This window comes from Rattus norvegicus, chromosome 1 (genome assembly GCF_036323735.1).
Source record: "Rattus norvegicus strain BN/NHsdMcwi chromosome 1, GRCr8, whole genome shotgun sequence".
In the NCBI taxonomy this organism is placed as follows: domain Eukaryota; kingdom Metazoa; phylum Chordata; class Mammalia; order Rodentia; family Muridae; genus Rattus; species Rattus norvegicus.
The window spans coordinates 100,187,533-100,215,032 of NC_086019.1; the positions used below are offsets into that span (position 1 = coordinate 100,187,533).

The following is a 27,500-nucleotide window of genomic DNA, read 5'->3' on the forward strand; positions in this document are numbered from 1 at the left end:
GCTCAGGGGGGTGGCACATTGCTCTCCTCCGTTCTTCTCCCCAGGTGGACCCGAATGATTCTGGGACCCTGCAGGCCTGCTCCATTGGTCAGAGCCACGGACCTGATAACGGAACTCAAGTGAAGAGACTGAAGTTCATTGTTGCTGGCTGTGACCCAGGGATACCTGAAAGGCAGGGGATTGCCAGTGAGTGGTCTAACCAGGATATCCTGGGGCCTGACACACCTCCTCAGGAAGACAGGCAGATTCGTGGGCTGGATGATGGAGCTGAGGCTACGGCATGCCATCTTTCTTTTTTTTTTTTTTTTTTTTTTGGTTCTTTTTTTTGGAGCTGGGGACCGAACCCAGGGCCTTGCGCTTCCTAGGCAAGCGCTCTACCACTGAGCTAAATCCCCAACCCCGCCATCTTTCATCTTATATTTTATAGCTCATTGTCTAGGGAAGGGAAGAACTGAAGCAGCGACCACAGAGGAATATTGTTTAGAGTGTACTTACCGTGCCTTGCTCAACTAACATTCTTGTGTAGTCCAGGTCCACCGGCCTATGACTAGTACTGCTCAGAGTAGACTGGGCCCTTCTCTATCAATTATTGTAGGGAGCTGTATTGGATTTGGGCCTGGCTGCTTTGTGACTGCATAGTTCGAGGTGGCTACGTGACTCTGGGCTGCATGGCCACAGAAGCTCAGGTGGCTGCTGTAAGATTATGAGATTGTTGGACAAAAGCCTCTCCCAGGAAGACCCCGGGAGCAATCACAGGATGTTTCAGCCTGAGCAAACACCGAATGTCCCTGAGCAGATTCCTGAGAAGGGTTCCACCTTTTCAAAGAACATGTCCCCGGAAGACTGTTGCCTCTTTGTTTAAAGAGGATATCTTGCAGTTTAGTGATTCACCTTATATCCTTGGGCACTTCCCAATACTCCCCCACCCTAAGCTTCAGTTCCCACTTCTATTCCTGCCTCAGAGCTTTAAATGCTGTACATTTCTCTCAATAAACGAGACCTTGACAATAGAATCTTGCTTGGTCTCCTTCTTCTCTTGCCCCCCATTGGCCCAAGGGTAGCGCCCCTTCGGAACCCTGAATAACTGGACCCGCTGGACGGGTCAAATTATTAGTAAGGGTTGTTTCCTACACAGCAGCAAAGGCTAATCCCAGGGAGGCAATGATTGCATTGAGGTTCCCTCTTTGTTCAGGACTAGTTTTTGCCATGTTGATAAGAGCACAGTGTGCATGGGTGTTTTTTTTTTTTTTTTTTTCCTGCAGCTGTCAGTGGTTCCTTTGTTGTATCTCAGCAGGATTCAAAGTAACATGGTTGGCAAGGTGTTTTCTGGTCTTGTTCATTTTCCATGCTTCATGTTTGGAGTTTTTATTAGTTCCATGGACTGGAAAAATAATAGAGGCTAGAGATATTGATGGAGGAGTGCATTGTAGGTGGTCTATGATGTCCTGTATTCACAATACTCTTACAAAAGAAGTTAATTCAACAGGGACCCTGGGAATGGCGTGGGGCTTTCGTGTCTGTGCTGATTCTATCGATCTGGTATGGTCATGTATTTAAATTTAAATTAATATTCCACTTCTCCTCAGAAAGGGTGTGGTCCCCCAGGCTTCCCCCCACCTTGGTGCATCAAGTCTCTACCAAATTAGGTGCATCCCCTCCCACTGAAGGCAGACAAGACAGTCCTGTTGGGAAATGGATACCACAGACTTAGATGTCATAGAACGAACTTCTTGGAATGAAAGGAATGGGCCTTTCCATTTCCCACCTAAACATGTGTTTGTGCCCATGTTAGTGCAGTTGTTAGTGCTGCTGTAACTGCTACAGTCTGCCTATTTGCTGGATATCTCCTCCCACATGGTATTCTTTGCTGATGGAGAGAGTTGCAATTGCTCGGGCTGCTAAGACTCAGTGGCTGTTGTGGTGATGAGAAGGCAGCCCACTACCCAGAAACAGATCATGCACAGATCACTTCTTGCAAGACTCAGGGATTGTCAGGCAAGCTAGTGAGCCAAAGAGTGTGAGAGTTGGAGAGAAGGGGTACAGTAGTGTAGCCTAGCTTTCCTACTCCATAATACAATGGCCATCCCACTGACGTATTTTAGTAGCAGTTACCTCCGATGGATGGAGACGGTAAGAAGTAACTGAACAGATCTGTGCAGTGAGAGCTAGGTCTATGGCAGTGGCTAGAACAGTTTGGAGTCAAAGGAGTCATGGAAAGTCCTGATACTTTGACTTTGCACCCAGCCTTTACTCACTATGGAACTCTAGACCCTCGTAGTACATGATCTTTCTAGATGCTAGGGAATACAAGTGGAGCTTTAACTGAAAGTAAGGGACTCCCAAGTATCACTTTTATACGGTGGTGAAGTACTTGGCCCTCTCTGTACTTCAGCATGGAATTTCTTTAAATAAGAAAACCATGTCTATCATATATCCCGTCTATTCTTTTCTTTTCTTTTTTTTTTCTTTTTTTTTTTTTTTGGTTCTTTTTTTCGGAGCTAGGGACCGAACCCAGGGCCTTGAGCTTCCTAGGCAAGCGCTCTACCACTGAGCTAAATCCCCAACCCCCCGTCTATTCTTTTCTAATTGAGTGAATTAGTGATTGGCACACCAGTGTAGACTGTAACATTGTCAGTAATATCCTTGTTAGGGCCAGACGTTGGTGTCCAACAAGAGAAGAATGGAAAAAGAAGATGTGATGTCTGCAAACATGGGAGTTATTTTCCGCTAAAAGGGTGAAGGAAGTCACACTGTTCGCGGGATGTTGGAGACAATCATAGTGTGACAAATGTATGCAGGCCCAGAAAAAAAGGCCTCTTATGTTTTTTTCTCATATGTTGAGCCTCGATAACACATATAGAGCTATTCATGAATGGTAGGCAACTGTGTAGAAGAAAAAGGATGACTCAGGGTTGTGGTGAGAGGTGAGGAATGGGCAGGCCTTGGCAACAGAGTTAGTGTGTCAGTATCCAATATACCCTTCAAGGAAGAAAGAACAAGTTCAGTGAATGGTTCCATGAGAATTAATATGAGAATAATTTCAATACAAGCATGACATTTTGTTAATTGCTTTAATACTGAAAATTCTTTTCCTAAGCTTTATTTTATATCAGTGCCTAGTTCTTAATTCGGAAGCATAAAGATTAAATTAAGAATATCAAAACGAGGGCTGGAGAGATAGTTAAGAGCACTGACTGCTCTTCCTGAGGTCCTGAGTTCAAATCCCAGCAACCACATGGTGGCTCACAGCCATCTGTAATGGGGTCTGATGCCCTCTTCTGGTGTGTCTGAAGACAGCTACAGTGTACCTATATATAATAAATAAATCTTAAAAAAAGAATATCAAAATGAAAAGCTATGCATCCATCCCTTTCATTTCACTCCCGGGATGAAGTGATGCAGTGGTCCCGTTCCCATGCTTCTAGTAGGAGTTAATGCAGTGCGTGGTAAGCAATGGACCAGAGAGCTCCGTCAGCTGCTGCTTCACAGCATTTCCTCACGCCCGGTCTCATCCTCGTGTGGTTCATTTGATGCAGGCAGTGGGATATCTCATGCTGGCCTTGTTAACTTTGCCTACATGGGTGACCCTGGGCAGCAAATAGCCCATGTTAGATTGGAGATTATTGACTCTTGACAGACGTCGGAAATATATTTTGAAAATAGCTGCGCCATGAATATCTTCCCGCATGTTGGATTCAATCACCCAATAAAACCCCGTTTTTATTCCTTTTAGAAGTAGAGAGGCATCTTTTTTAAAATTTTATTTTCCTTGGCTATCTTATGTATTTGCATTTCAAATGTTATCCCCTCCCCCCTGCTTCTATGAGGATGCTCCCACTCCCGCCCACCCACTCCCACCTCAACGCCCTGACATTCCCTTACATTGAGCCTTCACAGGACCAAGGGCTTTTCCTCCTATTGATGTCTGGCTCATATTGATGCCAGACAATGCCATCCTCTGCTATATACGTGGCTGGAACCATGGGTCCATGGTTTGGTGGGAGCTTTGGTGAGGTCTGGTTGGTTGACATTGTTGTTCTTCCTATGGTATTGCAAACCCCTTCTGCTCCTTCAGTCTTTTCTCTAAATCCTCCATTGGGGTCCCTTTGTAAAGTTCAATGGTTAGCTGCAACCATCCGGATGTGTATCAGTAAGGCTCTGGCGGAGCCTCTCAGAGACACCCATATCAGGCTCCTGTCCTCAAGCACTTCTTGGCATCAGCAATAGTGACTGGGTTTGGTGGCTGCATATGGATGGATCCCCAGGTGTGGCAGTCTGTGGGAAGACCTCTTACCATTACAAAAGAGGCACAAATACTTTGGATAGCTTGAACACACCTCATATGAGGTCAGCGATTCACAGCCATATAACCTAGTATAGCCTAGGATAGCCTACTTCTGTCACTAAACAGGCTTTTAGATAATTGAATCTGAGTTGAGTTCCAGTTAAAAATAAATGCAGTTAAATCCCACTGGGTTTTAGAAAGATAACAAAAATGCATCCTCACTAAAACACAGCCTCTTCATCAAATGATACTGGGAAACCTGGATAGCTAGCTCTCTGTAAGAAAGACACCTGATTCCCCCTGGGGTAGTGGAATATGCTTGTTCTCCCATAACTCAGGCAGAGGCTGGGGTGGAGACGGTGGCGGTGGTGGTGGCAGTGGTGGTGGTGGTGGTGGTGGTGGTGGTGGTGGTGGTGGTGGTGGTTGTTGGGGATAGAGGCACAAGCACAGTCAGAGGCAGTACTCAGAGAGGCAGAGGAGCAGAGGGACAGAGGGACTGAGGGGCAGGGAGGCAGAAACAGAGAGGGAGAGAGGCACAGAGGCAGAGGTGAGGGCAGAGGGAGGCAGGCAGAGGGAGGCAGATTCCTGTGAGTTCAAGGATATTGCAGTCTACAGTGTTAGATCCAGGATAGCCAGGGTTATGTCGTGAAACCCTGTGTCAAAACACTAAGGGACACACACACACACACACACACACACACACACTCAAGCAAACAATGTATATTTTGGTTTACCTATGCCATATGTCCACAAACCTGAAGCTGTCAGAGAACCGGGGAGCCAGAGTTCAAGGTACAGGGGTAGACAAAGATGTAGAAGGACCTACCGCCACGCAAGGCATCCTGGCAGAGGTTGACAAACCGTTTCTCAGGTAAGCACAGGGATCCTTCCCAGCAAAGGAAGCAGTTACGTGAGGGTGTGGTAGAGAACAAGAGCCAGTCTTTGCTTTTATTATGGCAGAAGGAAGATTAATATGTAGATTATTTTTAATTAAACAGAATATCTAAGTCACGTGTAACAAGGCAACCCCGTTTGTAAAGGGCAAAGAAAAGACAGTCCTCAAAAGTTTTAATACAAACAGCATGAAGGATGAATTATTTTAATAGTAAATATATATTATCAGTTTTATATCATATGATGTAGTTATGTAACATATACTACACGTTGTCAGTCAAAATTAACAATATCAAAGTTACAAGAACAACAACAAAGGCCTCTGCATATGCTATGGATTAAAGAATTGACTTCAGTTACTCCAGTTAATTTTCCTGGCTTCGAATATTTACACGTATTATAAGAATATGTTCATTTATATTAAACACCTACATATTCATCTACTTAGCTACACATTTACTTATGCATCTACACATTCATATGATCCTTAAAGTCCTATGTTTATATCTGTATCTGTGTTTGTACCTCTTACTGTGCACATCAAAAGCACTATGTTACAATGGCCAGCTCTTACACTGCGTACCCATAATATTGAGAAATTTCCATATCCTTCTCCCTGTGAAGGAAAAGCTGCAGTTTCCCAGAACAGCTGTACTTGGCAGCATTCTCACGCTCCTGTTGGGCCCGCCTCTTCATGGCCTCCCTCTCTGGCCTCTGCTCTTTCGTGATGGGCTGTGAGATGACTGGTCCCAGAATATCAACTTCCCTCCATGGAATCGATTGGCAGCTGAAGTCTTGCAGTTGATACTGGGTCTGAGGTTTGGGTGGTGATGGTGCCTTGTTCCTGGCAGCAGAAACGAGCTCTCTCTGGAAGGAAGCATGAGATGGTACTCTGTAAGGCACAGGCCTCATGTAGGCCAACGGAGGCACAGACCTAGACTGGACGGTTTTGCCTACATTAGGTCGTGTGGCACTGGAGGAAATTGGCAGAGCTGGCTTGGCAGAGGACATCAGAGATGTGTTAACAGGAGCTAGTTGGCATGGATGAGCTGAGTGGGAGTGAGGCTGCACAGGGTAAGCTGCAGTGGGCCTGTGCGAAGCCAGAGGGAGGGGCTTTCTAGAAACAGGTCTGGCTTGAGGCTGGTCCAGGGTTGGGAATGGCAGAGGTACTAATCTGACCTTCCCAGCTGTGGGCATCTTGTTCTTGGATGGAGATGGACACTCCTTGTGAGCACTGGTCTCTGATCTTGGAACTTTGCCTGGGCTTCTGTCAAAGCCCTGGCCCCCATGTGGCATATCCAGCAGTGTTGGAGTGGCTGGGCCTGGCTTGTTGCTAGTGAAGGTTTGCAGACCCCGGAAGGAGGAGATGCCAGTTTTCTTCTCATTCTTCTTCCCCAGTGGGTGAAAGATCTGCACGGACTCCAGCATGTGCATGCCAAGGTGGGTTCGAGGCTTCTTAAAGCTGGTTTGACTGAGTTCAGGTGGATTCCTCTTCCTCTTGGTCTTGGGGACGGTGGGCTTCTCTTCTGCTTTGACTCTTTTCCTGGACTGCTTAAGCTCGTCTGTTTTCTTAGAGTTGTTCTCTGGTCCACTTGGTCCTTCTTGCCCCAGTTTTCTACCTTTGCTGTGCCTGCTAGGGGCCACTTTGGGAGCTTTGCCCTCCAGATGCTTTGTGATTTTGTCAATAGTCCCGTCCTTGTCCCCCGTACTGCCCATAGCCCTCTCTCCCTCTACCAGGTCCTGGTACTGGATTTTGGCCTGAGGAGCTCCATCAAGCTGGTCTGAGGCGTTTAGGTCATTCTTCCTCACCTTTTCAGAGGGGCTGCTCATGACTCCCCAGTTCTGAAGGAGAGGGTCCTGGTCTATGTCGTTGAGGGTTTTGAAAAGTTGGGGAAAGTCATTATCTTCCTCGAGTGTAGCGATGTCTTCAAAGTTGATGCTGGATCCACTCTCATTTTCCAGCTCCCCTCTCTCTTCCAGACCCATGCCGATGCCTCCCAAGCTGGCACTGTCAGAAGCAGACTTCTGTCTCAGTCTTCTTGTATCAGTGTAGTCCACTAAAGGAAGGTGTGATGGGTCTTGGTTTTCTTTAGTGCCCACATAGGCATCCGGAGGCTTTGACAGTTCAGCTTTCACCTCATGCATGTTTCCGTTCTCTCTTTGTTCCGGTCCTGGAGCGGGAGGCAAGGCCAGGATTTCTGAAGGACAGCAGATGGGGCCTGCCAATGACCCGTGCCCATGGACAGGTGGTGTCCTCATCTGGAAAACTTCGGTGGAAATAGTGCAGAGTTCTGGACTCTCCAACAGACAGAGTGTCTGGCCTGAAGGCGGCAATCCTGGGAACGTCTCCGTGTCCACCACTGGAAAAGAGTGAGGGAAGAAGTCAGTGCCTGGTGAGTGAGATGCTCCCTACCCGCCAGCCCCATTTCATAGCACCATAGCACTCAGCCCCTGCAGGAGGTAGGGTAGTCCTGTGAGCTGGGCTTGAGCATCACAGACTCTGCGGAAAGGCAGGTGGTGACTGCTCTGTTTCTGCCGGCCACGCCATGTCATGTTTCCTCAGATACTTTTGCGTTTCTTTGGGTTTGTGTGGTACTTTGAGGCTTAGAGTCTTTGGTTAGGCTACAAAATTTCCTTGATATATGCTCCTCACTTGCCTTCCCTTCCCCCCATGATACAAGTGATTCTCATCCTTGGGGTTTTGCTATTAGGTAGGTTGTCTGGCCCATAATTTTCAGAAATTACCTGACTCCGTCAACTTCTTTCAGTTTAAAGTGTTACTCGAGCCCCCAGAGCCTGGCTTTTTATGAGGGTTTGGGTATCCAAACCCAGCTGGACCCTCCCTCAAGACAAGCATTTGAACATCTGAAGCTTTCCCCCACAGCCCCATGTTTTACAGACTTCCTATAACCTATATGCAAAATGATCTAAGAAAATGAAATATGTGGGCTGGGCTATGACTCTGTACTAGAGAAATCATATACACGATCTTATATTGTTGGCAATGGGTGACCTCTGAAGCACAGCATCAAAAAAAAAAAAAAAAAAAGAAAGAAAAAGGAAAAGCAGCTTTGGCTGCCTTAGCAATGGTACGTGGTCTGCACTCTACTCCCTCTGTAAGTTTAGGTGTAAGCAAATGCCAGGACAGGTGCTGGGATCTGGGTGGACTTCCTCCAGGACAGAGTCTCAGCTCCATTGCTCTGGGGAGGGATTTCACCTGACAGAAAAATCCCATGTTACTCAGACAAAAAGTCCTCCTTGTCTTCTATACCCCAGAGCAGTAGTTGAGGAAGGAGTCAGTTGCTGTGTATTGGTGCCTGGTATTGATTAACGCTTGCTCTATGTTTGAGTGTAATGTGTGCCAGGACACCACCGAAGGCAGGATGGATACCACTCGCCATGGCTTTGCATTCTCTCGCCATTCAGTCCGAAGATGGGGATGGGAAGCCAGAGCTCTATTTAACCTGGAAAGACTGATAATCTCCAGCTGTGTGGAGGGTCCACTACTGAGAGTCAGAGCTGAGTATCCTTGCCCTGGTGATCATGCAGCCTTTGTACTCACCCAGAAGACTGGTGTCTGGCGTATTTTGCACAGATGTGGAACGGGAGAGGTCAGAGGTGGAGAGTGGTATTTGGAGATTCCGTGGCTGAATCTCCTTTTCCACCACCCCCACCTCTGGTTGAGGGGCACACTCCTCACTCGCAGGGTAGGACACAGAGCCGTAGGGCTGCAGACACTGTCCTAGCTCTCCGGGCATCAGAGGGCCCAGGCTATTGTAGTTGTAGTAGTACGTCTGGCTGCCCTCCTGGTAGGGAAGTGCCAGGCTGTATTCCCGATTTGCCACCTGAGGTGGTGTGACCTGGACAAAGTTGGTGAAAAGTGTTGGAGAGAAAGGGAGTGTGGTATTGGGAACTAAACTTTCATCCCATTGGGCTGTCACAGACAGGGAGGAGAGTGTAGTGTCCTGGTCAGTGATAGTCGTATTGCCTTTACTTTCTGTGAGATCCCACTTGAGAGCACCTGGATAGAAGAGTGCAGAGGTTGAGTTCTGTCTCTGGTCAGTCAGCTCCACCAGCATGGTCGTGCTGGCCTGTGGGTTGAGGTAGGCTCTGCCCGCAATCAGCTGGAGAGAAGTGCTGGTGGTTGGCGGCAGGACCCAGGCTAAACTCACAGCAGGGGTGGAAACCCTAGAGATGTTGCACACCCTTCCTGAGGGTGTGAAGTTGTTCAGCGGCTGAGGAGCACTTTCTGTTCCAAAGAAAGGAAAACTTTGGACATTTTCTGTAGGGAGGAAGAGGACAATGGGAAAATGGTGAGGTTGATGCTTTCTAGGTTTCTGTGAGGGGCAGTGCTACTCCAGTTTGTACTGGCTGGGATTGACTAGGACTGATGTTCTCTCTCACATCCCGATTGCATGTGTTCAAATTGATTCTTGGCACTAGTCAGGATGACACACCTGCCTGTTCGTCTTCTGGGGGCATGACATTCTTAATGGATCTCATTCAACGTTTGCTCCAGTCTAGGCACAGCCCTTCTTTGGCCTGGTTTGTCTTGCTCTCATATCTCCTATGATACTACCACATTACCACGCCCCACAGCAGAAATTTTTAGAGGTAGGAGGGCCAAAGACAGCCTAAGTCTCTTGCTTTGCCCCGTCCTGTGCAGATCTCACTCTATGGGAAGACACAGTATCAGGCTGGCCTTGGAATCACAGAAACGGGCCTGCCCCTGCCTCTGGAGTGCTACTGTCCTAAGTGAGTCCCAGACCTACCAGGATTGTCTTTATTCTATGTTTTTTCTTTTAAATTATGATGCATACAGGATTTTGTATATGAATACTATATTTACCTAATTACTTCTTTCCCCTTCTAACTCCTCCTGTGCCCCTCCCACTCCTTTTATAATTAATGGCTTCTTATGATTTTTTTTTAAGAGCAAGAGAGGAAGAGAGAGAAAGGGGCGAGCAGTTTTTTTAATATTTTATTTATTTATTATATCTGAGTACACTGTAGCTGTCTTCAGACACAGCAGAAGAGGGAATCAGATCACATTACAGATGGTTGTGAGCCACCATGTGGTTGCTGGGATTTGAACTCAGGACCTCAGGAAGAGCATTCGGTGCTCTTAACCACTGAGCCATTTCTCCAGCCCTGCTTCTTATGATTTAAGGATAAGTCGTAATTACTATGTGTATATCACTTTATAAATACTACCTGGTGATAAATTTTCATGGGGCTTGTACATATTTATGCCGATGTGTTAGGAATTGCAAAGCTATTAGAAGGTTTTTCCATGAGTAAGATTGTTTCTTCCCTTCTTCCCATTAATTGTAATTCTTACAGAGTGGAAGCCTTGAGAATAGCCAATACAACCAGTGTATACAAGAATCAAGGGACTCTGCACAAGAGGAATATGACGGATTTTAAGAGATGGTGCTCGCTTAGGCAGCACATATACTAAAACTGGACCGATACAGAGAAGATTAGCTTGGCCCCTGCTCAAGGATAACACGCAAATTCATGAAGCGTTCCATATTTTTAGATAAGATGAATGAAGCAAAGAAGCGCAGGCTGACAGGAACCAGATGTAGATCTCTCCTGAGAGACACACCCAGAATACAGCAAATACATAGGCGAATGCCAGCAGCAAACCACTGAACTGAGAACGGGACCCCCGTTGAAGGAATCTTAGAAAGGACTGGAAGAGCTTGAAGGGGCTCGAGACCCCATATGTACAACAATGCCAACCAACCAGAGCTTCCAGGGACTAAGCCACTACCTAAAGACTATACATGGACTGACCCTGGACTCTGACCTCATAGGTAGCAATGAATATCCTAGTAAGAGCACCAGTGGAAGGGGAAGCCCTGGGTCCTGCCAAGACTGAACCCCCAGTGAATGGGACTGTTAGGGGGAGGGTGGTAATGGGGAGAGGGGAACACCCATATAGAAGGGGAGAAGGGGGGTTACGGGGATGTTGGCCCAGAAACTGGGAAAGAGAATAACAATTGAGATGTAAATAAGAAATACCCAAGTTAATAAAGATGGAGAAAAAAAAAGTCAGGGTTCGGAGTGGGGTAGTGCCCTATATTTATGACTGGGAACATGGACCCAGACAAATCTCAACAGTGTAGTTGCCTAAATAAGGCTCAGGGAATGGCAATTCCTTGAGCCCTTTGATTTGAAGTCTGTGGCTCCCTGCAGCATTCGGTCCTAAACTCCCCATGTGTTCCCTTAGGACCCTCTGTACACTTTTGACTCTTTTATTTCTTTGTTTTCTAGCCCCTCGTCTTTATACTTTGGGTTTCTCCCTCTTTCTAGTTTCCATATTTCATGTAACAGCCTCAACATTTCTATAGTAACTGCCTCCTCAGAGTCAAGTCCCCTCTTAGTCTCTCCCACATTCCCTCCTTAATTGCCTCTTAAGACTCAATAGTTCAAAGCCCATAGCATAGTTACATTCTAATCCCCCTGACATGGATGAAGAAACACTGAGAGAGTAAAGTGTCTGCCCAGGGTCACATTCCTAGTAAGAACCAAAGCTAAATGTGACATTTAATTTGCGCTATCTGTACCTATGGTATCCCTAGTCCCGTATGGATTTTAAATGTATATTACAAATCAGGAACGGTGTTATCAAAACCAATGTCAAAGTTTTGTTACTTACCTGACATGATTGTGTGGTACGGGGAGAAGTAACAGTAATCCACACCAGAACAGAGCAGGATAAATGGTTGTTTTTGTCTGATCGTTGACCAAACCCGCGAGTGTGTCCAGCATTAAACAGAGTCAACTGGTCACTGGTCACAGGTAAACCGTGATGATCCAAATTTGTTTACAGGCAGCTCCATGGAAACCTGGATTCTACCAGGTACTGATAGGCTGGGTGGGAGAATGATGTCATAAATCAATAAGTAGCCAATTGGAAGGTCAGATTCTGAGCTACAAGACAGGATTGAGTGGAGAAGAATTGAGAAGACCAGCTTCATCCATGAAGCCTGAGGCCTGTGATGGTCAAAGAGTTAATCTTGGCTTGACAGGACTTGCCATGACTTTAAGCTTTTGAGATCATGGCAGTCTTTTTCATAAGGTTCATTGATGGAGGTGTTTATAATGTGCATATGATGTGTAACATTCCAAAAGATTATATCCCTTCAGTGTCCATTGTATACCCAGATAACTCTTTAGAAGGAAGGAGAGCGGCATATGGGTTGGGGCAATGTAGTTGAGAAACCATCTCAGTTGATCTGCGTTGCGAGCTGTCAGCATCTGTCTATGACCAAAGGAAGAGATCAGGGGCTCCATTTTGATTGTATAAAGGGCAGGGTTGTGGAGATTATGAATGCTAAGACTCCTCTTTCAGTTCCTTCTCCAAGAGTCCTTTTTTTCAGTTGTTCTGACCCCAGTTGACCTTACATCTCTCTTCTCTCCTCTCTGTGTAGGCTTTGATCCTTGGGCCAGCTTGACCCTGCGTTCTTATATAGTTGGTGATATCACTGAACTTCCAGAAGCAGTGGTCTTCATTTAATCAGGCAGATGCTTGTGAAGGGTTCTTCCCTTATAAGCAAAGAACAGAGGAGTCAAAGATAAGACTGGCAGCATGCATTCCCTGATTCAGACTTTCTTGCTCTTCCGCCTGTATTTTGCTTTCATTCTTTTTAATTTACCTGAGATAGGCTTTTCTCTGTGGCTTACGTTCTGGATCTCACCGTGCTGATATCACCATACGGTCTCAGACTCGGGGACATTCTTCTTGTCTTTGCCTCCCTGTTTTTAGTTTCATGGTTGTAAGCTGGCTGCCTTCTCTCTTTGCCCCCAACTGAAAGGAGTTTGACAGTTACTCTAGCTTCTTCCTTCTTGCAACAGCCTCTGTAGAATTCTGGGCTTCTCCCATTCTCTGCCACCCACCTACATAGAGAGGGAGTGGATAAGGAAAGAAAGAGATGGAGAAAGAAGTCCTTAGTCGGTACAGGGTGTTGGGTTACATGAAAAAAAGCAACGTAAGTACTTCCGTTTATTTGTGAATAAAGGACCAGCCTCTCCCCCTTCTCAGTGTATCTTCACAAACCTGAATGTTTTGGGCATTTTGTAGACATATACCCAAATCTTGTGTCTTTCCTTATTTTGTTGTATCTCCAATTCCTGTGACTCCCTGGTAGGTTCATAGACTATGTATGGATCATGGCCTGGGTCTAGTACACATTCATGTGCCAACTGTATTCCAAGTATGTCTTAAAGCACTAGCTCATGTGACTGTATCTAGAAGTCGTTATTACAAATGACACTAGAGCCATGTAAGCTGTTTTCCAGCCATCGTACGAGTCATTACAACAATCACCATGGGGCTTTCCCACTGAGCCAGTGCTGTAGCTTGTAACTGCATGGCCAGCTCCATAGAAATGTCCCTCCATGCAGACAGTGCGATGTGTAGTTCTGGGCAAATCTCTGCTGGAAGGATGTCCTTTTCCACACGACGCCCAAAATGAGATTCCTTCCTGACACACCGCTTGTCAGACAATGGGACACATTTGCCAAGGCTATGTCTGAAAGTAAGCTGCTTGTGTTTCAGGAACCAATATTGTCTTACCACAATACTGTAGACCCAAGATGAGTAGACCATCACCGGTACGGTGAGATGGATAAGTCTGTGATGAGTGGGAAAGGGAGAAGGAGAAGGAGGAGGGGAGTAGACTTATTTATATTTTATTTCATAATCCTGTAATTTCTGTGTATTTTAATATTTTTCACAGTCATTTATTTACATTTCCTTTTATTGAAAATAGATTATGTTCTCATAGAATATGTCCTGATTTTAGTTTCCTCTCTCTCTACTCTGTCTCGTGCATCCCCTGCCTCCCTGTCATCAGTATCCATGCCCTTTCTGTCTTTTAGTAGAAAAGAACATGCTTCTAAGAGACAACAACCAAACAATTACAAAGAAAATATACTGAGATGAAGCAAATCTCTCATCTCCAAGTTGAACATGGTTAACTGATGGGAGGAAAAGATTCCTAAGTCAAAGGCTTTTTTAAGGCATCTACTGAGATGATCGAATATGTTTTTATATCAGTTTGTTTATATGGTGGATTACATGGATAGATTTTTGTATATTGAGCCACCCCTGCATCCCTGAGATGAAGTCTACTTGACCATGGTGGAATTATGTTTTTATTTGCTACTGGATTTGGTTTGCAATAATTTGTTGAACATTTTTGCATCAATGTTCATAAGGGAAATTGGTCCGAAATTCTTTCTTTGTTGAATCCTTTCTGGCTACCAGGCTCTCTAGTTTCTTTATGAATGCACTCAAGCTATGCTCTTTCCTCCTGGCAGTATGTTCATTGTTTCCACTACATTTGGGTAGGTTGTGCCTTCATTCTCCTTGAATATTAGAAAGTCTTTAGTTTTTTTTCTTTAATCCTTCCTGGCTCAGTGGTCATCGAGTAGCCAATTGTTGGCTTTCCAAGAGTTTGTGGGCTTTCCGTCCCCTCTGCTGTTGAAGCTCAGTTTTAATCAACGGTGATCTGATAAGACCCAAGAGTTGTTTCAAACACCTTGTATCTGGTGAGGTTTGCTTTACGACCAAGTATATGGTCAGTTTTGGACCCAGGACTCCACACCAGTCCCACACTCCTTACCTCTCCTACCCAGTTCTCCATCTCCTGTTGCCTCTTATGACTATTTTATTCCTCTAAGTGTGTTTTGAGCATCCTCACTTGGGCCTTCCTTCTTGTTTATCTTCTTTGGGTCTGTGGAATGTAGTGTGGGCATCTTGTATTCTATGGCTAATATCCATTTGTAAGTGAATATCTCTCATGGATGTCTTTTTGGGCCTGGGTTACCTCATTCAGGAAGATAATTTCTAGTTTCATTTGTCAGCAAAATTCCTGATGTCCTTGTTTTTCATAGCTTAGTGGTATTCTGTCGTGTATACGAACCATTCTTCAGTTGAAGGGTATGTCAGTTGTGTTTGGTTTCTGGCTATTATGAATAAAGCTGCTATGAACATGGTGGAGCACATGCCCCTGGGGTACGGTGGAGATTCTTTTAGTTATATACACAGGAGTGATATAGCTGGGTTTTCGGGTAGATTGTTTTTCAGAGTGGCTGTTCAAGTTCACATTCCCACCAGCAATGTAGAAGTGTTTTCTGTAACTTTAATTTTTTCAAACACCTGTTCTTTTGTTTTATGTATTTACATTCTAGTCATTGCCCCACCTCCCAGTCCCCCTCACCCACTGTTTCTCACCCCACTCCTCCTCCCCTTTGCCTCTGAAAGCGTGCTTCACTCCCCCTTCCTGTCTCAAGTCTCTTGAGGGTTAGGTGCATCTTCTCCCACTGAGGCCAGGCCGAGCAGACCTCTGATATATATGTGCAGGGGTCAGGGTGGTGGAGGTCAGCCCAGCCCGTGCATGCTACCTAGTTGGTGGCTCAGTCTCTGGAAGCTCCCTGGGGTCTGGGTTAGTTGAGACTGATGGTCTTCCTGTGGTGTTACCTCCCATTCAGCCTCTTCAATCCTTCCCCTAATTCAACCATACGGGCCCCTGATGGCTGTCTCAGTCAGCTGCTGGTTGAGCCTCTCAAAGGACAGCCATGATAGACTCTTGCCTTCGGTCTCCATTTTTGTCTCTACAGTTCTTTCAGACAAGAACAGACAGAAGTTTTGTCTGTGGGTTAGTAAACCTGTCCCTCCACTTGAGGCCTTGTCTACCTGCTGGAGGTGGATTCTTTGAGTTCTCTCTCCCCATTTCATTGTTGGGCATTTTGGCAAAGATCACCCACATTGAGGCCTGAGAGTCTCTCACCTCCCAGGTCTCTGGTACTTTCTAGAGCCCGCCCCCACAGGCTGTATATTTCTATGCATTCTCCTGGCCCTCTGGGCTCCTCTCCTGTCCACACCCCCATACCTGATCCTGTTTCCCCCATCTCCCATCCAAGCCCCTCCCTCCCTCTGCCTCCTGAGATTATTTCCTTCCCCCTTCTAAGTTCAACTGAAGTATCCTCACTTGAGTATCTCTGCTTGCTATATTTCTTATGGTCTGTGGGTTGTATCCTGGGTATTCTGTACTTTTTGGCTAATAACGACTTATCAGTGAGTACATATCATGCATACCTTGCAGGCTCCTTTGGAGCCTGGTTTAACTCACTCAGGATGGTATTTTCTACTTTCATCCATTTGCCTGCAAAACTCATGATATCCTTGTTTTTAATAGTTGAGTAGCATTCCATTGTGTAAATGAACCACATTCTCTGTATCCGTTCTCCATCGTGGGACCTCTGGGTTGTGTCTAGCTTCTGGCTATCACAAACAAGGCTGCTATGAACATAGTGGAGCATGTGTCCTTGTGGTATGTGGGGCATTTTTGGATATATGCCTAAGAATGGTATAGCTAGGTCTTTAGAACTATATCCAATTTTCTGGGTTGGGGATTTAGCTCAGTGGTAGAGAGCACCTGCCTAGCAAGCGCAAGGCCCTGGGTTCGGTCCTCAGCTCCGGAAGAAAAAAAAAAAGGAAAAAAAAAAAAGAACAAAGAAGAAGAACTATATCCAATTTTCTGACAAACCACCAGATTGATTTCCAGAGTGGTTGTACCAGTTTGCTATCCCGCCAGCAGTGGAGGAGTGTCCCTGTTTTTCCAGCCAGTATGTGCTGTTACTTGAGTTTTTGGTCTTAGCCATTCTGACAGGTGGGGAGTGGAATCTCAGGGTCATTTTGATTTGCGTTTCCCTGACGACGAAGGACTTTGAACATTTCTTTAGTGCTTCTCGGCCATTAGAGTTGCTTCCATTGCGAGTTCTCTGTTTAGCTCTGCACCCCATTTTTAAACTGGGTTATTTGTTTTTTGGAGGTTAACTTCTTGAGTTTTTAAAATATATTTTGGATATTAGTCCTCTATCCGATGTAAGGTTAGTGAATATTTTTTTTCCAATCTGTGTGTAGGTTTCCGATTTGTCCAATTGACAGTGTCTTTGGCCTTACAGAAGCTTTTAAGTTTCATGAGGTCCCATGTGTTCATTGTTGATCTCAGAGCCTGAGCCATCGCTGTCCTGTTCAGGAAATTTCCCATGTGCCGATGAGTTCGAGGCTATTCCTCACATTCTCTTCTATTAGATCAGTATATTGTTATATGTTGAGGTCCTTGATCCACTTGGACTTGAGCTTTGTTCTAAGTGATAAATATGGATCTATTTCCATTCTTCTATAAGCAGACAGCCAGTTAGACCAGTACCATTTATTGAAGATGCTTTCTCTTTGTCACTGTGTAGTTTTGACTTCTTTGTCAAAGTTGAAGTGTCCATAGGTGTGGGTTTATCTCTGGGTCATTGATCCTATTCTTCTGATTGACCCGTCTGTCTCTGCACCAATACCACGTTGCGTTTATCACTATCGCTTTGTAGTACAGTTTGAACTCAGGGATGTTGATTCCCCCCAGAAGATCCTTTTTTTTGGTTGAGAAATGTTTTTGGCTATCCTGGGTTTTTTTGTTTTTCCCTATGAAGTTGAGAATTACTCTCTCCAAGCCTGTGAAGAACCATTTTGGAATCTTGATGGGATTGCATTGAATCTGTTGATTGCTTTTGGTAAGGTGGCCATTTTTCACTATGTTAATCCTACCAATCTATGAGCATGGGAGATCTTTCCATCTTCTGAGGTCTACTTTGATTTCTTTCTTCAGGGATTGGAAGTACTTGTCATACAGCTCTTTTTCTTGCTTGTCAAATGTTACACCAAGATATTTTATATTACTTGTAGCTATTGTGAATGGTGTTGCTTCCCTAATTTTTCTTTCTCAACCTGCTTATCGTTTGTATAAAGGAAGGCTACTGATTTGTTTGAATTAACTTTATATCTCACCACTTTGCTGGAGTTGTTTATCAGGTTTAGTAGTTCTCTGGTAGAATTTTGGGGTCACTTAAGTATACTATCATATCATCTACAAATAGTGAATCTTTGACTTCTTCCTTTCCAATTTGTATCCCTTTGACCTCCTTTTGTTGTCTAATTGTCCTGGCTAGAACTTTAAGTACTATATTGAATAGATAGGGAGAGAGTGGGAAACCTTGTTTTGCCCCTGATTTTAGTGGAATTGCTTCTAGTTTCTCTTCATTTAATTTGACATTGACTGTTGGTTTGCTGTATATTGCTTTTTTTTTGTGGCAAGGTGCTAATTTGTTTATTAAAACGTATACAAAATTAGCTTAATTACAACATCAACTTATCAAAGGTTCTTTTTTTTCATCTTTATTAACTTGGGTATTTCTTATTTACATTTTGATTGTTATTCCCTTTCCCGGTTTCTGGGCCAACATCCCCCTAACCCCTCTCCCTCCCCTTCTCTATGGGTGTTCCCCTCCCCATCCTCCCCCCATTACCGCCCTCCCCCCAACAATCCCATTCACTGGTGGTCCAGCCTTGGCAGGACCAAGGGCTTCCCCTGCCACTGGTGCTCTTACTAGGCTATTCATTGCTACCTATGAGGTTGGAGCCCAGGGTCAGTTCATGTATAGTCTTTGGGTAGTGGCTTAGTCCCTGGAAGCTCTGGTTGGTTGGCATTGTTGTTCATATGGAGTCTCGAGCCCCTTCAAGCTCTTCTAGTTCTTTCTCTGATTCCTTCAACGGGGGTCCCATCTCAGTTCAGTGGTTTGCTGCTGGCCTATGTATTTGCTGTATTCTGGGTGTGTCTCTCAGGAGAGATCTACATCTGGTTTCTGTCAGCCTGCACTTCTTTGCTTCATCCATCTTATCTAGTTTGGTGGCTGTATATGTATGGGCCACATGTGGGGCAGGCTCTGAATGGGTATTCCTTCTGCCTCTGTTTTAAACTTTGTCTCCCTATTCCCTGCCAAGGGTATTCTTGTTCCCCTTTTAAAGAAGGAGTGAAGCATTTGCATTTTGGTCATCCTTCTTGAGTTTCATGTGTTCTGTGCATCTAGGGTAATTTGAGCATTTGGGCTAATATCCACTTATCAATGAGTGCATACCATGTGTGTTTTCCTGTGATTGGGTTACCTCACTCAGGATGATATTTTCAAGTTCCATCCATTTTATCAAAGGTTCTTAAAGTCAATTCTGAAAAAGCATCAAGTCTTCATATCTAGAATAACAGCCTTTTATTATCTTGATTTATGGAACTATATATCAGATCATCTAACAATGACATGAAACGAAACCGTGTATCCTATCATCCCTTTTCTGATAGCTTGGAGTGTAAATGAAAATTTGGATTTTTTTTGTTTGTTTGTTTGTTTTATTGAAGGAAAAAATGTGAACAAAAAACCAAACATATGTCAGAATGGCTTGTTGTTGGAATTTAACATGAACAAATTAACTATACATTGTTAAAGAAATAGCCTTAAGTTGATTTTTTTCTTTATTAAAAAAGCTTTTAAAGTGAGTTTGATCTTTGAGCCTTACAACAGAACAGTTCGTAAGTTTTAACTAGGAAACTCACATCCACAAAAAGTCATCCTCCATCAGTTCATATGTTAAAAGTATATGTACACAAAACTAAATAAAGTTCTTAAACTGCTCACAAATCTAAGAGCAATAATTTAATATTCTATTGAGAAATACAGGTAGCCTTAAGAGAAACATGCTTCATCAATCTTTCTTAAAGCTTTTGAGTTTGTTGCCCAAACTTTTAAAAACAAAGGCTAAAAAATATTGTCTCCTTCTTGTTGGCCTTTAAGATACAGACATTAACTAAAAGAAATATCCAGGGTATCCAACTATATTTGTCATGAATTTAAATATTCATCTATAATCTATAATATAAAAGTAAAAAATTTATTTCAGCCTAAGATGAGTTTACCTAATAAGTTTTACATGAGAAATATCACAAGATACCCAGATAAACATCAGATACAAAATTATTTGACATGGCTTCATTCAAACACAGGTAATATTCAAGTCAGAAAACTAGCCTGGCCTTTTTATATCGCCAGCTTTCATGAGAGCCTTAATCGCTCTTGCCCTCATTTCAAGTTCTAGAAGTCCCAGTTGCTTCGCAGAAGGCTGAACGTCTTCTGGTGGAGGAATCGTCAGGACGGCCGCTTTGGGTTCCTTTGGGCTAGACTCTACCAGTCCCAAAATCTCGTTCACACTTTTTTCAATATCTCGCTCCAGGTCATCATCTATCTGAGCAGCTTCACTCTGGACTGTATTTTCTGGGACCTCAGAAGCAGAAGCAGCAGTAGCAGCAGGGGCGGCGGTGGCCGAGGCGGCAGCTTCTTCATTGCTTGGGTCTTCTATATCGCTGTTATAAGCATTTGCGCTTATACTGAGTACATCACTATCTTCCCCTTTCCTTGCTTTGATTCCAAACCTTCTGGTTGTTTGCTCTCTCTCAGGGTTGAAGTAGAATCCACACTGGTACCTTGCCTTCAGCACATCAGGGGGCATCTTCTGTAACTTCTGTTCTCCTGTTATACACTGCTGCAGCATATCTTTTTTGTCTGATATATAGAAACTAACGGGTTTTAACGAGACAGTCAGATCCAGTCCACCTTCTTCAAGATCACGGGGCTCTGCCAAGAATAATTCTTTTCCCAGACTTGGTAAAAAAGACTTGGTTTCCTGCTGCACGGAGCCCGAGACGCTGGAGGAAAATCGGTGCTCCTCCGCTGCCACATTCGTACCGCCCGCTGCCAGCCAACTCTCTCGCATCCACCCATGCTCCTGCTCAGCACCCGTACCAGATCCGGGGCGCTAGTGCGGCTGCTGCCTCCTGGCCGCTCTGCTTGCGCTGTTTCTCCGCCCCCCTCTCCCGCCCCAGAATACTTCTTCCCTATTGTGGTCCTATGGTCCTCGAGCTACAACCATCTGTATATTGCTTTTGTTATGTTTAGGTATAAGCCATGAATTCCTGTTCTCTCCAGGACTTTTAACATGAAGGGGTGTTGTATTTTGTCGAAGGCTTTTTCAGCATCTGATATGATGATCGTGTGCTTTTTTTTTCCCCTTGAATTTGTTTATATAGTGGATTACATTGATGGATTTCCGTATATTGAACCATCCCTACATCCTTGGGATGAAGCCTACTTGATCATGGTGAATGATGGTTTTGATGTGTTCTTGGATTTGATTTGTGAGAATTTTATTGCGTATTTTTGCATTCATATTCATGAGTGAAATTGGCCTCTCTCTCTTTGTTGGGTCTTTTATGTGATGTAGGTATTACAGTAACCATGGCTTCATAGAATGGATTATGTAGTGTTTTATCTCCTTTTATTTTGAGGAATAGTTTAATGAGTATTGGTATTAGCTATTCTTTGAAGGGCTGGTAGAATTCTGAACTAAAACCATCTGGCTCTGGGCTTTATTTTTTTGATTAGGAGGTTTTTATGATTATTTCTATTTGCTTAGGGGTTATGGGACTGTATAGATAATTTACCTGTCCTTGATTTAACTTTGGTACATGGTATCTGTCTAGAAAATCATGCTTCATCTAGATTTTCCAGTTTGGTTGAGTATAGGCTTTTGTAGTAGGTTCTGATGACTTTTTGAATTTCTTCAGTTTCTGTTGTTATGTTTCTCTTTTCATTTCCGATTTGTTCATTTGGATACTAACTCTGTGCCCTTTAGTTAGTCTGGCTAAGGGTTTATCTCTCTTGTTGATTTCCTCAAAGAACCAGCTCTTGCTTTTGTTGATTCTTTGTATGGTTATCTTTGGTTTTAACCAGTTGATTTCATTCTGAGTTTGACTATTTCCTGCCATCTACTCCTCTTGGGTTTATTTGCTTCTTTCTGTTCTAGAGCTTTCAGGTGTGCTGTGAAGCTGTTTGTATGGGATCCCCCCAATTTCTTGCCACTGAGGTATGTTTCTTTTTCTTTTTTTTTAAATTAACTTGAATATTTCTTATTTACATTTTGAGTGTTATTCCCTTTCCCGGTTTCCGGGCAAACATCCCCCTCCCCCCTCCCCTTCCTTATGGGTGTTCCCCTTCCCATCCTCCCCCCATTGCCGCCCTCCCCCCAACAATCACGTTCACTGGGGGTTCAGTCTTAGCAGGACCCAGGGCTTCCCCTTCCACTGGTACTCTTACTAGGATATTTATTGCTACCTATGAAGTCAGAGTCCAGGGTCAGTCCATGTATAGTCTTTAGGTAGTGGCTTAGTCCCTGGAAGCTCTGGTTGCTTGGCATTGTTGTACATATGGGGTCTTGAGCCCCTTCAAGCTCTTCCAGTTCTTTCTCTGATTCCTTCAACGGGGGTCCTATTCTCAATTCAGTGGTTTGCTGCTGGCATACGCCTCTGTGTTTGCTGTATTCTGGCTGTGTCTCTCGGGAGAGATCTACATCCAGCTCCTGTCGGCCTGCACTTCTTTGCTTTATCCATCTTGTCTAATTGGATGGCTGTATATGTATGGGCCACATGTGGGGCAGGCTCTGAATGGGTGTTCCTTCTGTCTCTGTTTTAATCTTTGCCTCTCTATTCCCTGCCAAGGGTATTCTTGTTCCCCTTTTAAAGAAGGAGTGAAGCATTCACATTTTGATCATCCGTCTTGAGTTTCATTTGTTCTAGGCATCTAGGGTAATTCAAGCTTTTAGGCTAATAGCCACTTATCAATGAGTGCATACCATGCGTGTTTTTCTGTGATTGGGTTACCTCACTCAGGATGATATTTTCCAGTTCCAACCATTTGCCTACGAATTTCATAAAGGCATTGTTTTTGATAGCTGAGTAATATTCCATTGTGTAGATGTACCACATTTTCTGTATCCATTCCTCTGTTGAAGGGCATTTGGGTTCTTTCCAGCTTCTGGCTATTATAAATAAGGCTGCTATGAACATAGTGGAGCATGTGTCTTTTTTATATGTTGGGGCATTATTTGGGTATATGCCCAAGAGAGGTATAGCTGGATCCTCAGGCAGTTCAATGTCCAATTTTCTGAGGAACCTCCAGACTGATTTCCAGAATGGTTTTACCAGTCTGCAATCCCACCAACAATGGAGGAGTGTTCCTCTTTCTCCGCATCCTCGCCAGCATTTGCTGTCACCTGAGTTTTTGACCATAGCCATTCTCACTGGTGTGAGGTGAAATCTCAGGGTTGTTTTGATTTGCATTTCCCTTATGACTAAAGATGTTGAACATTTCTTTAGGTGTTTCTCAGCCATTCGGCATTCCTCAGCTGTGAATTCTTTGTTTAGCTCTGAACCCCATTTTTTAATAGGGTTATTTGTCTCCCTGCGGTCTAACTTCTTGAGTTCTTTGTATATTTTGGATATAAGGCCTCTATCTGTTGTAGGATTGGTAAAGATCTTTTCCCAATCTGTTGGTTGCCGTTTTGTCCTAACCACAGTGTCCTTTGCCTTACAGAAGCTTTGCAGTTTTATGAGATCCCATTTGTCGATTCTTGATCTTAGAGCATAAGCCATTGGTGTTTTGTTCAGGAAATTTTTTCCAGTGCCCATGTGTTCCAGATGCTTCCCTAGTTTTTCTTCTATTAGTTTGAGTGTATCTGGTTTGACGTGGAGGTCCTTGATCCACTTGGACTTAAGCTTTGTACAGGGTGATAAGCATGGATCGATCTGCATTCTTCTACATGCTGACCTCCAGTTGAACCAGCACCATTTGCTGAAAATGTTATCTTTTTTCCATTGGATGGTTTTGGCTCCTTTGTCAAAAATCAAGTGACCATAGGTGTGTGGGTTCATTTCTGGGTCTTCAATTCTGTTCCACTGGTCTATCTGTCTGTCTCTGTACCAATACCATGCAGTTTTTATCACTATTGCTCTGTAACACTGCTTGAGTTCAGGGATATTGATTCCTGCTTGCGTATTCCATCTGTTAGCTTATGTCCTTTCATTAGGGGACTGAGTCCATGGATGTTGAGAAATATTGAAGACAGATGATTGTTAGTACCTGTTATGTTTGTTGTTGGAGGTGGTATTATGCGTGTGTGGTTCTCTCCTTTTGGGTTTGCTGTGAGATGATTAATTTCTTGTGTTTTCTATGGTGTAGTTATCTTCCTTGTGTTGGATTTTCCTTCTAGAATCCTCTGTAGGTCTGGATATATATATATATAATATATATAAATATAAATATATATGATATATTTATATGTTAGGTTTTATCGTGAATATTTTAGTTTCTTCATCTATGATGATTGAGTGTTTTCCTGGGTATAAGAGCCTGGGCTAGCATCTGTGTTCTCTTAGGGTCTGCATGACATCTGTCCAGGACCTTCTGGCTTTTAGGGTCTCTGTTGAGAAGTCTGTTGTAATTGTGATAGGTCTGCCTTTCTATGTTACATGGCATTGTTTTCCTCAAAGCTTTTAGTATTCTTTCTTTGTTCTGTGCATTTAGTGTATTGACTGACAAAAGCATTAGAGAAGATTGAGTGTAGAAACTAAGGCCTTCTCACGAAATCTTTCTAGAATATACAAGCACCCACGCACACAAAAAACAAGCAGCACGCAGACTTTATATCGTTCACAAAACTAACTCAGAGCGGATCCAAAACCTAAATATGAACTGCAAAGTTCATATTTGCAGAAGTTGTGCAAGAGGACCAGGAGAAAGTGGGGGCTGGATAACAGGCATGGTCCACAACTCCAAGGCAAGCAAGCCTGCTAGGAAACCACTCTACTAAGCTACAAAGCCATTCTACCTGTCCTTTCCAAAGGCAAGATATATGTGCATATTCTGAACACAGACGGTACCTACAGGGAAGCTTACCCAGGGTGGGGAGAGCTGCTTGTGGGACAGAGCTTCAGTGATCTCTGGCTGGGGCTCAGTTTGCAGCCACCAAGTGGATAGAGAGACCACACCAAATGCCAAGTTGGCTGCTGACTCAGTCCTGCCCCTGTGGAGGATCTGTCTACATCGGCTGGGTCCAGCGGCTCAGCTGTCTGTTCCTTTCTGTCTGGGTTAGAGGGCCCTTGCTCACTACCACAGGCTTCTGATATCTCCTGTGCTCTCCTTACAGGTCAGGGCAACTGTGTTCAAAGCACAGTTTGCTCTCTCCCTGCCTCACTCTCAGAGCCAAACGGACACCTTGGCAGACAGGATGAGCCTGCCTTCCACTGTTTCCTGGCGTTTGTGATTGGACCACATGGCTGTATATCCCGAATGGCTTATAGAAATCAGGGTGACTGGAGCAGCATTCTCAGGGAGGAAGTGGAGGGTAAATTTTTGAGTCAGTGTGTTTGGCAGGGGGGGCTCAAACCTGGCCTAGCTATAGGTAGATTTGCAGGTTTGCGGAAAGTTGTCCCGCTACCCAGTGCTCAGGGCAATTTTCCATTCAGTAGGCACTTTTGTTGATTCCACTTTGCACAGGGTTGCTAACAAGTAATGACATTATGGTTCCAAAGTCGAAAGGTGTGATAACCCTTGCCTCACCAGGGAAAGGAGCCCAGCCCATGCCAGCTTTCATTTGAACCCCACAAGATTTCTAGGAGTCAGGAAGTCACACCATGAACTGCTTACATCTTATCTCTCAGGATACAGCGTCAGCTAAAACAAACAAAAATAAAATAAAATAGAAGAAGAAGGAGGAGGAGGAGGAGGAGGAGGAGGAGGAGGAGGAGGAGGAGAAGAAGAAGAAGAAGAAGAAGAAGAAGAAGAAGAAGAAGAAGAAGAAGAAGAAGAAGCACCATCATCATCATCATCATCATCAAGCTAGAGTCCCAAGCTTGCAATTACAGCACTCAGGAGGAATGGACAGAAAGCTCATGAGTTAAGCCCATCCCAGGCTACAGAAGAATGTGGTTTTCGTTTTCGTTTTTCTAAGTGAAAAACACATGCCTGACACAAAACTAACAATAAATCAACAACTAGCCAACCAACAAAATCTTGCACACACACACACACACACACACACACACACACACACACACACACCTTAACTCATGCCAAAACAACAAAATTATTAATTTACAAAAAAAAGTGAAGGTTAAAAGATTAGGGGAGATATCCGTCAAATAGGTGGTGGTTTTGTAGAACAGAGAACATACCAGACTTTTGATAATATTTTAAAGATAAATATCATCAACATAGCCCTGCTATATCGAATTCTTTTAGAAGGACACACATATTGTTAATTTCAGAATCAAACATAGAATTGGATGTGGTGACTGTCGGGTTCTAAAGAAACCTGGAACAAACCTCATTCTTTACCTGGGGCTCCTCCCAGCACTTCCCACCCGGCCCACTACCCTAAACTTCTCCAGGCCAGGGGCTGGTTCCCCCACCCCAGCTTCTGTTTCCTGTATAATTCAGCCATCTCAGGTATGCACTCCCTTGGCCTCTTGGTTCTTGGCTGCTCTCTTAGGCCATTTACTCTCTCCTCTTCATTCACCCTGCCCCATGTTACAGCTCAGGCTGGATTCGTCCATGCCTCTGGCTACACTCTCCCTCATATCTAAAATGAAATCTCCTCCTTACCATGCCTTCGGTGGAACCTAAGCACCGAAGGGGAAAGCACCCTGAGCAGCTCATGCTGTGTTAGTGCAGATCGCCGTGTGTAGTGCCTCGTCACAAATTATCACTGTGCTGTAGTACAGAGGAATTCACAGTTCAAGCCAGTAGCGGTACTAGTCTATTCCTCTCAGCCCAACTTTTTTTTTTCTTTTCTTTTTTTTTTTTTTTCAGAGCTGGGGACCGAACCCAGGGCCTTGCGCTTGCTAGGCAAGCGCTCTACCACTGAGCTAAATCCCCAGCCCTCAGCCCAACTTTTAAGAGGCTGAGGCAGGAGGATTGCCAAGAGTTGGATGTCGATCTGGCGATATTCTAAATTCCAGAGTGAGGAGTTATTCCAATGAAACAAAAAAACAACATACCTTTAGCAGAACCCACTGACTGTCAGGAGCCATCATGGGGCAAGCTAGTGACTAGCAGGACATCTTCCTGAGATTAAAATCTACGACAGAACTCTGATAGGCAAGGCCCAGAAGAAAATCATTTTAGGAAAGATCCCTGCTATTAATATGCTTCTCCTGTTATTATTAAACATATGTGACAGTCACTAGGCATTAGGCCACCCTTTGGAGCAGATCTCTGCAGATCCATGAAGATGTACTGTCTAGTAGTGATGCCATATAGACAAATAGATGACTTCTTAATTCTTAATGATGATCCTATAAGAATTCCTAAAATCCTATCAGTATTTATTAAGCTCTTTTATAGTGGGACTGCCATCAGGCCCTTTTCTGACAGTCAGAACTGCAATGAGAACTCTGCCACTCTCCCACGTGTCACCAGTTAATTGCTCCTAAATAGTAATCAGACTTTCTCCTACTCAGAGCACATTCCAAGAGATTGTGAAACCATTAAACAAAGGTCATAAAAAGGGAACACTTTATTATAGGTGCTAGGA

General features: G+C 44.1%; 2 protein-coding genes, 1 non-coding gene and 1 pseudogene across 5 annotated transcripts in view; 2 read left to right on the forward strand and 2 right to left on the reverse strand.

The window, feature by feature from the left end:
- Positions 1-5,351: 5,351 nt before the first annotated feature.
- Positions 5,352-13,026, reverse strand: C1h2orf78l1 (similar to human chromosome 2 open reading frame 78 like 1). 2 transcript variants are annotated; one of them, XM_008759277.4, is made up of 4 exons: positions 12,847-13,026; positions 11,847-12,736; positions 8,742-9,461; positions 5,352-7,539 (listed from the first exon to the last, which is right to left on the reverse strand). In XM_008759277.4, the coding sequence occupies exons 2-4, from the start codon at positions 11,851-11,853 to the stop codon at positions 5,750-5,752; spliced, it is 2,517 nt and encodes an 838-aa protein (XP_008757499.1). In that variant the 5' UTR covers positions 11,854-12,736; positions 12,847-13,026; the 3' UTR covers positions 5,352-5,749. The 2 variants fall into 2 exon arrangements, with proteins under 2 accessions (XP_008757499.1, XP_006228980.1); XM_006228918.5 differs by having other exon boundaries at positions 9,201-9,461; positions 11,847-13,022.
- Positions 10,613-10,719, forward strand: LOC120100155 (U6 spliceosomal RNA). Its single transcript, XR_005499948.1, has one exon. It is a non-coding gene; the product is annotated as a U6 spliceosomal RNA (small nuclear RNA).
- Positions 13,027-13,068: 42 nt separating the features above from the next.
- Zfp470 (zinc finger protein 470) overlaps positions 13,069-27,500 on the forward strand; it is a 47,967-nt gene continuing 33,535 nt past the window's right edge. Inside the window, exon 1 of one of the 2 annotated variants that reach the window (XM_039100878.2) lies at positions 13,069-13,179. In XM_039100878.2, the coding sequence (XP_038956806.1) occupies positions 13,123-13,179 (57 nt within the window). In that variant the 5' untranslated portion in view covers positions 13,069-13,122. The remainder of the gene's footprint in view (positions 13,180-27,500) is intronic. The other variant, XM_039100877.2, reaches the window with a different exon arrangement.
- On the reverse strand, positions 19,420-26,997 carry Caap1-ps1 (caspase activity and apoptosis inhibitor 1, pseudogene 1; annotated as a pseudogene).

Bases quoted from the DNA above. Each gene is read 5' to 3' on its own strand.
- C1h2orf78l1 (XM_008759277.4), bottom strand. The intron at 7,540-8,741 runs GTGAGTACAAAG...ACTCTTTTCCAG, and splicing joins GCCAGACACCAGTCTTCTGG to TGGTGGACACGGAGACGTTC.